Source organism: Taurulus bubalis, assembly GCF_910589615.1.
Source record: "Taurulus bubalis genome assembly, chromosome: 8".
Classification (NCBI taxonomy): domain Eukaryota; kingdom Metazoa; phylum Chordata; class Actinopteri; order Perciformes; family Cottidae; genus Taurulus; species Taurulus bubalis.
This window is the reverse complement of record NC_136596.1, coordinates 14552318-14566007: the sequence shown is the minus strand read 5'-3', so window position 1 is coordinate 14566007 and position 13690 is coordinate 14552318. Positions and strand designations below refer to the sequence as shown.

The window sequence follows — 13690 nt, the reverse complement described above, 5'->3', positions numbered from 1 at the left end:
TTGGATGGAGCCTGTGTAACACCGATGCCAGCTGGTGACGGTTGAGGGGAAAAAAAACTCAGTGAGCCCAATTGTGGAAGCTGTACTCCCTGAGCTGTCTGTGGGCTGTTTGATTCAAACTCAATGCTTTCCTGGACTATGCACAGATCTAAAATAAAGTAATGGCTTTGTTTCCCAGCAAACTGGGAGTTGTGAAAATGTTTCAGGTTTCTTTCTTTTTTTTAAAGTAATTTTGATGGATTGAAAATTGCAGAAGTGCAAGAGTGCTTTCTGTGATCAGTATGTGGTCAGTATTGCAGGTGGACATGATTAGATGCCAGACAGTGTTGTGGTTAAAAACAATTAGTTTGTTGGAATTCCTGACCGTAAAAGTGTCTGGGTTGAGTTATGTGCTGTGCAGACTTAGTCCAGGTGTGCCGAGTGTTTAGTGTAAACATGTGCCTGAGGTCACTTTCACTAGTTGCTCACTCCTGCACTCTTATGATGTAATTAAAGTTGAATAAATCAACCTTTGTCCGCAGTGTTGTAGCTGTGTATCCTGCCTTTTGGTTTCTTCTAAGAACAGCTCCAATAAAAAAATGTCTTTGGCCTTAGTTTATGAGCTTCTTGTGTACAGTAGGATTGCAGCGCCCTCTTCTGTCAAAAGTCAAACACTCACTTAATAACTTAAGACTTTCCTTCCTGAATTACACTATTGTTTGTACATTACTGTAAGTGTTCAGTTTGGCTCAAAGAGGTTCTGGCCGTGTGGAATGTCTCCTCATTCCGTGGCGATGGACAGTGTTTATAACTACCATGAATAACCGAGAATTGCACAACATCTGGAAACCATTGAAGTACATGCTGGCTCTGTCTTTCCCATCAGAACAACACTGGAGTCAGTGCCAAACATCTGTTGCCACACAATATATCAGCTGATGGGCTGTAGTACAGCTCTGATATAAATGGTAATGAAGAAAAACACAAAATGATGATGTGGGTGGCTGTGACTGTTGAGACGGATCAGCCTGCAGTAGAGGAATGTTGGGCGTGACTCGTGCAATACAATCACATACAATCAAACGATGACGAAGTCTATTGTTCGTTCTGCACTGAAAAAACTTCTCCAGGTTTCAGTCAAATCATCTGACTAAGAATTAAAAAGGATCTGTGTTATTCTGTATGTCGTGTTTATTCATCTGGAGCTGATTTTAGTCTGCTGATACATCTCTCGTTTTGATCCTGATGGAATATATCCTACGCAATAGTGTGTCACAATTATTCAGACTTGTCACACAGTGCAGCCCTCAGATTTAGAGCTTACTGAAACAAGCCCGTTGAACAAGGACGCTACATTTGTTCAGTGCCAATACGCTGCTTGGAGTAGCAGCAATCTAAAAATACTGCTTGTGAATTCCTGCTTCTCTAGTCTACAGATCATGCCATTGCTCTTATTGTAACTTTTTTACAGTAACATTGCATCATGGTCTAAGCACTTAAACACTTTCTCAATAGATTCCTCAACTCGGAACTACAAACTTGATTTCAGCTGCTGCATGTTGTTTGACTTTCATGCTCACTTTCAGTCTTTCTTTTGTTGACTCTTTCCTCTTCCTACACAGGAGTTCTCCCCTTCAGACTACAGGAATAATTCTGTGTCCAGCAGAACCCCGACCCCACCAGGACGCTACTCGCCCCACAGCCCCATTGATCGGGACGTACCCATGTCCCCTCGTCGCAGGTAAAGACCACTCACAATTGTGTACCAATAAAATATGACAAGAAGGTTGGGTTACTTTATTTGTACCCGTAGGTAGACTTGGTTTGCAATAGAAAGCAAGGCATCCATCTTGACACGCATTACAATCAACAGACAACAAGACAAACGTGATGATAAAAGTACACAAAGCTACAGATTGGTGCACTGTTGTGATTATAATTTGTTCACCTGAATGATGGGGAAAAAAGTGACCGCAGTCTGCTATGGATACACACCTCTAATCTTTACGTTTTAATCTTTTGTTTTAGTGAATCATGAACAAGCTATTCCAAATCAGTCATTACTTGTACTGTAACTATTGAAATAGTGGAAAAAAGACACGCTGTACTTTAATTGCATGCTTGAATACGAACCAAATGATTTTACATTCCACAGAATACACAACATGCAGAACTACCGATATATTTTTCTGTATTTTAGCCCATAAAACTAGTCACTCTTCAGAAGTGTAAAGCACAGTCTAAAGCGTCCACATATTCACAGTACCAGGATGGTGTCCTATCTAACCTTGTGTGTATTGTTCAGGCAGACATTCAGTGCCGTCTATATAGGCCAGAAGGGGTTACTCACTCAGACTCGAGCCTAGAAGTTAAAATGTTCTGGTGCTTGCCAATAGTCATTTTGTACACAAAGGAAAGAGTATAAGGGAAGCTTTCACTATAGTCTAGTACTAACTGCCTTTTGTACGGAAAATGCATTCGGTTAATGTTTGAGTCCGTATTTACTTCAGAATTTTTTTTTTTTAATGGAAGTGTGTAATCTCTTCTAACAACGCAATGGTTGAGTCAACTGCTCTCTCAAAATAAAATGGTCTCCATAAGGCTGACAAAAGTATGTTTTATTGCAGGGATATTGTGCTGGATTACATGAGGTTATTTCACTGGTGATGATATTGCTGTTTTACCCATATTTGGAATTCAGCTGATTAGAAATCTCTTCTGGAAACATTCCTTTGTATCATTGTAATTTTTCTTTTCAAAGGTCTGTGTGGAAAATCAGTTGAAAGAGCAAATGGATTGATACGTCGGTCAACGCATTCATTTAGTGCACAACTGTTGGTCAGCTTTTTAATTCACTGCTGTGTTGCAGCTGACCGTCGGTGCTTTGAGCTGTTTGCAGCTGCACTCTGAGTCAACAACAACAAATTAACTTTCAGCCTTTGAGAAACACTATATTGTGTCCCCCGTCTGCACTGCAGTTTGATGTTTCCTGCTGCGCCCCCTCTGAGGTCATGCAGCTGTAATTTGACAGCATATAGCGGGCAGGTGCTGCCCTCTGAACATTTTTTGGATTCACTCAAACTCACCAAAGTTTGTTTTGGCTCAGCAGAAATAAAATCATCTTTTAGTCTCGCACACAATCCTGTGTCCACTCCTTCTGCTAGAGAGCCTGGCGCCTGTGTTTTCACAGTGAAGGATGGTTGACTTTGGCCCCAGTTCCTCCCTGAATAACCACAGCTAGTGATATGACGTGTCAGCAACTGCAGTCATAATCCAAACACCCCATATTCCCCCAAAAGTCAGATTTTTACTTCTCCCTCTGATTGGCCCCCAGTCTGAGCCCCCAGCTTGGACACCAAGCCTCTCCCAGCTCCTCCACAGCCAATCACACACTCAGTGACACCCATATACACACCCCTCCATGTCGCATGTCCAATGAGTTTTACCCCAGAGGCACACCTTTCAGTCAGATTCTTGTTTTTCTGTCTCGTCTGGTAGCTAGAGGTGTGTGTTCGGCATCTAATATTGTTTTTTTCTCCGTTTATCTGTTCTGAGTTGCTACAGCATTAAAATACAGGGTCGGTTACTGGAAAGAATAGCTGAGCTATCTTTCTTTATTCCCTCTCTCGTTCTGTTTGAGGTGAGTTGTCATTTGTATTTCTTTTGTCAGGATGTACCAACTGTGGTTTATTTGTTGAACAGCAAGTAAGACTGTTTGAGAAATGTGGTTGGAATTTGTTTGTGGTTGTGATCTTGTATGTTTTGGCTACGCTCGTGTGCTATGACTAGAACGTTATCATTGCAGTCTGTGCACAGCAACACATTCATCTACATTGTGTAGATGTTACAACATTTTAACGCACAATTCTCAGATGACCTACTGATACATGATACTTTTGAAAATGCTTCCACTGTAATTGTGTGTGCACCCGACTGCTTGTTCAGATGCACGCTTGTCCCCTCTCACCCACACTTCTGTTTGTTTTCCTTCCGTTTGACCTTGACTTTCCATTTGGTTTGAGAACGCAATTTCAAAAGGGATGGTGAGCGAGGCAGAAATGGATGGCTCAGGGTGGAGCTGCTGAGCATGTGCATAACTTGGACAGTTTGCTTTAGAGGTCTGTTTTCAATTTGAACCATGTTTTGTGACTCAGAGGAAAAGGTCTGCGGGTTTGCCTCGGTCATGTGTTTGTCTGTTTGCCATCTCCTGTTTCAGCTATGTTCATTTAGCGGCAAGCCTGAAGCTGAAATGCGGCAGTAACAATACACGTACACAGCCAAGCATGAAGCTTATGAACATGTGAGATGTTGTTTTATATGCAACACTTTGATGAATGTTGTACGTACAAGAGGACAATGACACTTTTATTGATATGTATATGTTTATTTATATGTTCTATTAAAATATAACATTTACTATGAGGTGAACGTGCTGCCTTTAGGCATCCATTTCCTTTGTGATAGGCCAACGCAGCAGAAGAGGGGTCCTAAACATAAAACCAAAGCATCCAGGGATTTTTTTTTTTTTTTTAAACTGTTACATATTTTGGACTGGCCAAGTCTGTCATCTGATTGTAATCCAATTGAGCATGTGTCTGACAGATTGAAGACAAAAGCCTAAAACAAGCAAGATTTGAAAATTGCAGCAGCACAAACCTCACTAGAAAAGACACCAAGTATTTGCGGAGGTCTGCGGTTCATAAATATCACAGACTTCAAAGGCTTTAAAACAAAATGTGATGTGACTCGTTGATTTGTCAAATGATTTATTCCGGTAAAGTAGTTGGTGTAAAAAGCACTACTATTCCTACTCTGTTCGTCCGAGCAAAAGCTTATGCTATATACTTATTTCAGATCTAGTTAACAAGAGTAGAGACTCAACATAATTAGTTTGTTGAAAATCCGTCACTGTCAAGCTCCTTGTTTTTTGTTTTTTTTGTTTTTTTGTTTGTTTTTTCTTCGTTGTACAGCAGTATAACTCTGTGATGCCAAAAGGTTTACATATTAAGTCACAATAACAGTTTCTATGATGACGGTTTAGGTCATTGCCTCTTAGCAGATTCTTCACAGCACAGGTGTCGGTCAAAGAGTACATATTTGGGCAGATGTGTTTGTGACAAGTGGAGGGACAGTCGGTCAGGTTAAGTTGACAGACAAGTTGGCTCCAGGTGGAAGGCATCCAACCACACCTGGCTCGGCCAGTGTACCGGGCCAACCAGTTCCTACTGACGGCAAACGCTCACCAGCTCCCTCCAGAGAAATACATTGACATAAGAACAGACTTTGTGTCTATATGTTTTACTTGAAGTCCACATTTTAATGGATGCATTTCTTCAGTAGTGCTTGAAGCTGTGAAAAATAACTGCTTTTCCACCAGAACCGGGATATATAATTTGCTTGCAAAGAGAGCCACTGTTGTTCTTTCAAATGTCTTAATGAATTATCAGTATTTACTCAGAGGTGAAAGCTTCCTCTTTCCGCCTTCCCCCTCCTGTGCATTGACAGGTAGACTATCAGTTCAAGGTTCAAAGCTATAGTCTGGGCATTCAGTAGGACTTTCTAATTAATTTGCACAATGATGGTTGCTGAAAAGATTTTAACTGCTCTTGTATTGCAAAGATTTTGCACAGTCTACATAGGTAGCAGTGCCTCTTGTAAGGGGATATGATGGGGTCCTGTTTGGGGGAATGATGTGCGATTGGACACTGTTTGGCCTCTTGCCTGTGGTGTGCAATCTACTTGATGTGCGGAGGTCAAAGCCAGCTGCTGCCTCTTCCTTCATTTCCTCTGGATTCAGTGAAACCAGACTCAAGTATTTCATAAACGTACATTTTCTGCCAAACACGTGACCAAGATGTTGAGGTATGACTTTCGTGAATGTGATAACTGACAGCCAGTGATTTTATGTTCATATTTCGTCCTTCTACAGCAGTTCAAGCTCGGACTTTACCATGCAGAAGTTTGACAGGGACTCAGAGGTGTACAAGATGATTCAGGAGAATAAGGAGTCCCGCACGGCGCCTCGTCAGTCCAACACCTTTAAAATGCTGCAAGAGGTCCTGGAGGCAGATGAGAAAGGTTAGACTCACTTGACATTACAAACAAATGTACACAAATAAAGAGAGAATTGCTGTCTATGTAGCATGCAGTACTCAACAGTTGCCCAACTATTATCATGCATATACTGGGAATTTAAAATAATCGGTCATTTTGATCCTGCAAAATATATTAGGTTAAATAATGTGTTCAGTACACCCCTACTCAAGATGACAAGTACATGGATGTGTTTGAATGGGGGAGCTTGGCAGGATTGCATACATTGTTTTAACATCTAGACTGATCTTTATCTTAATAACCCCTTTGCACGAGCTGGTCAGGATTTGTTATTCTGTCAAATGCAACATAAAATGACATCACTCACAGTTGTTTTGGTGGCACCTCTCCATTTTTAAATCATCCCTTAAAAATGCATTGTTGCCATATGGCCATCACTCGTGCAGGATTGAGAGAAAAGCTCTCCAGTGTGCAGTTCAAATTATGTACAGCATATCATGGAATGCATCCTTTTCCCACCCCTCTGCTTTTGATAAATGGCGGGACAAATGCATCGAGATAGCACTAACATTCTTTCGTGACATAATAATGGCCAATGTGTGGAAACGCATTTCATGGAGCGTGTCCCATGGGTGATGAGCTTGTGATGACGAGTGGGAAACACAAACAAGCTGCGCTGACAGAAGCAGTGAAGGCCAACACGGTGTTGATGTGATGAACAGAGATCCTGTCACAACATCCCTCTCAGCGGCTCCGTTCATGTGTGTTTTTGACTCCAGAGGCAGCCCTGCAGTTCCCAGGGAAACTTTCGCCCAACTTCCCCAAACAAAGTGCATCAGTGGGAGGAGTAAAAAGAAACCACACCTGTGAGAAATGCGGCACCAGCATTGTGTAAGTTCCCTGTAGTTACACGTTCACTGGAGTAACATAGATGTGTGAGACATTAAAATAATTTGCCCTGCAGTAAAGTATGTTCCACATGGAGAGTAGCGTATGATATTAAGTGTTGGTGTGATTTTTTTTTTTTTTTTTTTTTTTTTTTTTTTTTTCTTTTTTTTATATGTTTGAGTGTTTATAATTGAGTTTATTACTAAGCTTTTATACTAAGTAAAGCAAATTGGCCAGTGGGGCAGTTTTTTATTCATTTCTAAAGCAGATGCAATGTTTTGTTTTAATTTTAGTGTCATGATACATATGTTATCTGCCTGAGTTCAATTATTGACACTTGTTTGAGACGGGTGAAACTGCATTGTAAAAACTATTTATTTATTTATATAATCAGTGCTAACCTTTGCAAATCTTGAGTTGATTGATTTGCCTCAATTTCCGATGACATTCACCCTGTTGTCTGATCGTCCTGTTTTTCAATTCTTTACAGCACACTGGCCGTGCGCATTGCAGACGACCGCTTCCGCCATTCAGAGTGCTACACTTGCACAGATTGCGGTCTTAACCTCAAGATGAGAGGTCACTTTAGTGTCGGAGATGTGATGTACTGTGAGAAGCATGCCAAACAGAGGTACCAAGACCTAGGAAGTTCCCCTCAAGCCACTGTGTCCCCGCGCCAATGAGTGCCATTCCACACCTGCCCAGCTCTGGACGTTGAGTGCCGCTTGTCCTTCTGAAGCTCCACACCATGTGACTCAGTTATAGACCTTGGGATGGGGCGTGGAGGTGGACACTGGTCTACGAAATGGCAGAGGATGTTCTTTTCCGATCACATTTAACCATACATTGCAATATTATGATTAACTTTCTTATATGAGCATTGGGGCTTTGTTTTTCATATGACCCGTCCTCCACGGTCTCTTTAGATTATTCTTAGCTCTATTGATGCACAGCTGCCATGGACTCAAGCCACATCCCATTGTGCTAAGGCCAGATTTACATAACACCAACGCTTTAGACAAACTGAACAGGACTGGCTCTCTGAGGATCTGGATGATCATTTGAATCGCCTGCTGACACAAAGGGACCAAAATCTCACCTACACTGCATGCCATTTTCAAAATGTACTGTACGCACGGTGCTGTGTGGGTGTGTATGGATGCATGCTTTCACATGCAGAAGTGTGGTGGCTTCTGCATGATTTCCGTGTGTGTGTGTGCGTGAGAGACTGTGTGCATGAGAGAGAGAGAGAGAGAGAGAGAGAGAGAAAGAAGAGGAGGGTCCAAGTTATTACCGATACAAAGGAGTTTGTGAATTTTGCGCTAGTCAGGCCAAAAGCCCTTGAGTTTTTCTATTTCTTTTGTAAGCAGAATATATAATAGAAATAATGAAAAAATACATATTTGCTGACTCGTTTTGTTTATGAGGGACTTTAAATGAATTGAATATATATATATATACAAATATTTTTGATGTTTTTGTGATTGAACTGTATTCTATAATGTTCACCATTTAAAATGCCTAATGTATGCACAGGACATTTAGTGTGAAAATAATTGATACTACACCTGTCCAGTTACAGCAATACTCGGAGATAAACTTTATTGTTCGCATTACTTGTGGCACTTAATAAAATCGCACAACCTAAAGCTTCTTCATTGGCAATGACTGTGTTGGAATCCTAAGCATACATGTCTTCCTAGATCGTTACTGGCCCTTTACTTTTTAATGATGTCTGCCCTGTCTTCACACATTTGTATCGACTTTAAAACAATAGTTTTGTGTCCCTTTGCCATACAAGTATGACAAATATTTGACTCATTTAACTGTCTTTTAAGTTGAATAGGCCTTTTGTCAAAGCTGACCTTTTGTTGTCACTTAGCAGTAAAACAGGTGTAACTAATTACATTAATGATCTCAGGGCCCTGTAGGTGGGGTGCAGACATTATCAAAGTTTTTAGTTACAGTTTTTCCTGCAGTGACTTGTCAAAATATCTGCTGTGAAAATGTCCCACTTACAATGTGTGACGATAAATCGTTAACCATCTGTCTTACTGTGTGTAATAAGATATGACCTTATTTGAGGTTTTTTTTTTTTTTTTAAACAGGCATGCAAATTAATACCTGATTACGTAAGAAACGCCTTAAGAAACACAAGAAAAAAAGTTGTGCGGTTGTTACTTGTGTCTGTCTTTTGGCAACACGGGTGTCTAGGTAAACACACTGATTTTTTTTTTTTTTTTTTTTTTTTTTTTTTTTTATAAATGAAAAGTGTGTTACAAATAACTTATTATTACCACACATTTACATCTAGTACAGAGGACTGTGGCAACAGCTGCATGAGTGGGATGCTCTGGAAATAAATCCCATGAGAACTGCTATTTTGTCTGTAATGGATAGAAACGGAAGACCCAACTACATGGTTTGCCCTCGCCACTTTCAAATCTCAACTTGCTGATTTTGCATTATTAGTAGAAAGCTGTAGTTCATCAAATTATCTCACGGAACAAGAGGTATGTACTGATCATTTGATGGCCTAATTTATATTTTGTTATAATTATCTGGATCAGTGTTTCATTTGTTAGATCCATTTATTTAAAAAACAATATTATAAACTGCAGAGTAAGAATGAAGTTCTTACAATTTCACTTCAGGGACTTTAATGATAAAAGTTTAAAATATGATCACAATCCTAAATGGACCATGTTTTACATCTGTTGGCAACAAAACAAGACTGTTGCATGGACTCATCACGTATGCTGTCCATAGAGAAGATTTAACACTAGTTTGGAATGGCAATGATGACGTATTGTAGTCAAAACATGTGAATAAGCCAGCAGCAAGAACACATCACAGCGTTGCAAGGTTATCACACTGATGTTTAAATGGAAGACTTGAGGCCTCATCAACACAGCGTTGCCATGGAGTGGTGCTTCACCGGACAGATTTGTTGCTTGTGCTTGCTACGACAGATGTGTGCTTGAACTCAAATGCCCCTTTTACATTTTACAATGGCTCATACTGTCAACAGCTGGAACTGTTGCACACAAAACAAACTTCTGTCTTATGTTGGAGGACTAAAATGAGACTATTATGATAGTTCACAGCCTGACATGCATTACATCCAGTGTGTTTAAAAGCCAAAGCTGTTGATGTTGCTGCAAATTAGTTAACAATTTTAAACCCATTCTCGGGTGCATTGATATTTAAAAAGTGCTGGAGGTGACAAACGGTACGTAAGCTTTAAGAACAAGATAAAAGGAGAACACACTCAGTTTAGCATACCAAAGCAGGCGAGTTAGTTAATGTACCATTTTTGTACTTTAAAAATGTTTGATTGGAAGATGAAGATTACTTTCACCTGAGGAAAACAACAAAAACAATAGTGAGCTAAATAAACTAATTCAAATCAAACAGATACATGAGTAAATGTAAGGCAAACGCCTTACATTTGCCTTACAAATGAAAAAATCATACAATTTCACAAAATTAAATAAATAATGCCAGGGATCAACATAAATAAATGAATTAAAAGTTAGTGGCCGTTTACGTTTTATATATTTATTTTAAGATATTGTCTTAGTATGAAGCTCAATTAACTTCTTAAATGTATTACGATTAGTTGCTGGTTTAGAAAATGTACATTTCTGAATGTAAAATTTTGCAACCATTAAGTAAGTAAAACATTACAGACCATATCATTATTCCCCTGTATTTTGCCGATAGATTTCCAGAACAGAGGGACACAAAGTTTCAGTGTAACATTGACCAATGCCATTTTTTTATTTAACAAAAAGGAGGCATGTTCAAGTTTGAGAATCTGCCAACCAAACATTGTCATGTCAGCAGCCAGCAAGGTAAACGGATAAAATAAAAAAAAAGACCAAAAGTTGTACAACGTTGTTCGTCAATCTGAATTCCTGTTCAGATTCCCACTTTATCGCTTTCATGATCTGCTGATTTGTCATTCAGACTGTTACCTAAATACTTAGTAACCATATGAACGACTGCTGCTGTAGATTTACAGCATTAACGATGGAGTGCGTATCCCTGTTCTTAGAAGACAGGTTTGACAAGTCACCAGCATCTGACAGTTGGTGTGCAATTATGTAACTCATAAGCAGGGCGAGTTATAACTTGGATTGTCTTTTAGGAACTCTAAATATTGAATGGGATGCTAACAAAGAGCAGTCCAACTAGAATCATACTGTACAAAGATCACTTTAAACCATATTCATATAATTCACTCTGCTAACAAGAGAGGGCAGCATTGATCCAGTTTTAAAAGTGCTTCTAAACCTAGTAAAGGATGTAAAATGATGTTATAGACAATACAATTCATGTTTACATATAAAGGCATTTGTTGTTGTGGAGAAATATGATAGAAATTAGATTTCATTGTATTAGTTGGGTGATATAAACATGCAGTCAATAACTATGCATTTATTTCAATATGCCTAAATGTGTCACATGGGTTTTCCATTTATTACAGTATTGAGTGATCCCTTTATGTATTACAAAGTATGTATTTTCTCTAGTTTTTCTATAGGCTATGGAATTTAATCTATTTTAGCCAGGCTACAGTACTCGCAAGTCCTTAACACTCTGGGGTCATTTTCTCGATTTTACATAATTCTTTAATTTCCCTTTTTAAAGTCACTTGCATATGATACATACATGTGTTGTATATCAAAAATTACAGAATAATCTCAGCAGTCTATATAATGAGGCACCATTGTCCTAAGGCACAAGTGTAAAGAGAAAATATGACTAAAGCTGAAAAATGTAATCTTGATTTTGGAAATGTTTCATATTTGTTGTGAAAACATAACTTTACTCATGTGGTACATCGGTTTTGGTGATGGAAATTGGTTTACCAAAGGTCTTAGGTTCACAAAAGCAGTGTAATATATGAATAAAATGGTAGACGCATGTAAATAAATGTCACCAGAGTAAGAACAAGTGCAAAAACAAGAAGGCTAAAAAAGGCGGGAAGACCAGAAAAACTTGACTAGTGTCTTACTCTGGTACTACATAGATAAACACCCGCGCTGTGGAACACGAATCATCTTTTATATCTTTAAAAATACATTATAGTCCATATTCCGCATCATCCGTGTCATCTCTGTGCTGTTTTTAATAAAGTACTTGTTTTAAACTAGAATTTACTTTTTCTTTTCAAGAATACATTATGAACTTTCCAATTTTTTGTGATCAACATTTAATATGTAGATATATTTTTGCTCCAGACAATATCAAACTAATCATAACTGTTGAAACTTGCAGATAATTAAACCATTTTTTTCTTCATCTTTTTTTACTATTGGTCACCCACACAAATATTCTGGCATTTGGAATTTTTGCACCTGTTTTGAGTGAATACCTTTATACTTATTTTAAGTAGATGGATTTGAATGACCTCAGCACCATAGCTCTTAACTTTAAACTGAAACCAGAACAGATCAGCTAAAGTAAGAATCAACAAGGACTAATTCATTGGGTGGACCAGTTGCTGTGTTCTTTAACGGCCACAAGGTAGCAGTATAGGCCTTATGTTCGAATGGTCACTTGTCTACGTCAGTGTTTTTCAAACTTTTTTGAGCTGGGGCACATTTTCTACAATAACCACAACAATAACCCCAAAAGTTACAGAATGTCACATTGTAGCATATTACAGCATATATGGTTATTATTGCGCTATCCACTGGCATAGAAGAGTATTCAGTGTTTCCCCTCGGTTTACAGCTTTGGGGGGGGCGGCTGACAGACAGACGGACATACTACATCGTGGTACCTCACAGTACTACAAAGTAATACTTCACAGTACTAGTGACTCCATCTGTGCTTTTATAAATAATAAAAGAACATAGCAATCACTTTCAATTAAACCAGATTGTTCCATCAAACAAAAAAAGTGTTATCACTTTGTTAGAAAAATGAAGATTGAAGAATAAAGTTATATCCATCTAAAAAATAACTAATATTTAGTTACTACTAAATAGCTTATTGTGGAAAACAACAAGCTATTTTTTTGCAAAACAGAATGAGTGCAGATATGTGAGCATCACGTTGTATCAGTATTAGTGGCTGCAGTGAGCTGCTTTCCTCTACAACTCTTTTTAAAACGAGGTTGTAGATTTGATACGGCCCCTCTCAGTTCATGCTCCATGTTGAGAGATGCAACAGCAGGAAAGACGACCTCACGGAGGGAGATCTCATAACGATCGGCTTTTGGCGAAATTACAAGAATCGGCGAGTGTGACCTATTAACGGCGTACGGTAAAATCAGCATTTCCTCTTGCGCCCCACCGGTAATACGCCCCAGTTTGATAAATACTGACTTAAAGGAAACCTTGTGTTCATTTATTTGAATGACAACCACAAAGTGTGCAGGCTTTGTCACTGCAGTGTGTTTTTCGGGCTTTTGGAAGAATATTTCCAGAGCCTCTCGATATGCGAAGTCAGAAACATCATTGATGGAGCTCCAGGCTGCAGGCTGTTGGATGTTTGTCATGACCTGCAAATACATTAACTGTTGGGCTTTAAAAGTGAGAGCTCATAGCTTAAAATAGTGATAGCTTCAGCAGCAAATCCTATTGTGAAAAGCACACAACATATGTTTCGCTGCTCTCTCGCTCTGTCCACTGCGTGCTCTCCTGTGTGCATCGCATCGGGGCGCGACACAGAGAGCAGAGAAGAGTTGTAGACGCGACCCAGAAATGACAAGCTGTCGTGTACGATCAATAACATACGGCCATTTAGTTAGTTT

At 39.2% G+C, this 13690-nt stretch overlaps 1 protein-coding gene across 1 annotated transcript in view; it reads left to right on the top strand.

Annotated features, from left to right (window-relative positions):
* The window catches only part of pdlim2 (PDZ and LIM domain 2 (mystique)), a 30937-nt gene extending 22371 nt beyond the window's left edge, over positions 1-8566 (top strand). The window contains exons 7-10 of the mRNA XM_079222066.1: positions 1602-1720; positions 5909-6057; positions 6813-6924; positions 7412-8566. Of these exons, the coding sequence (XP_079078192.1) occupies positions 1602-1720; positions 5909-6057; positions 6813-6924; positions 7412-7604 (573 nt within the window). The 3' untranslated portion in view covers positions 7605-8566. The remainder of the gene's footprint in view (positions 1-1601; positions 1721-5908; positions 6058-6812; positions 6925-7411) is intronic.
* The last annotated feature ends 5124 nt before the right edge of the window (positions 8567-13690 follow it).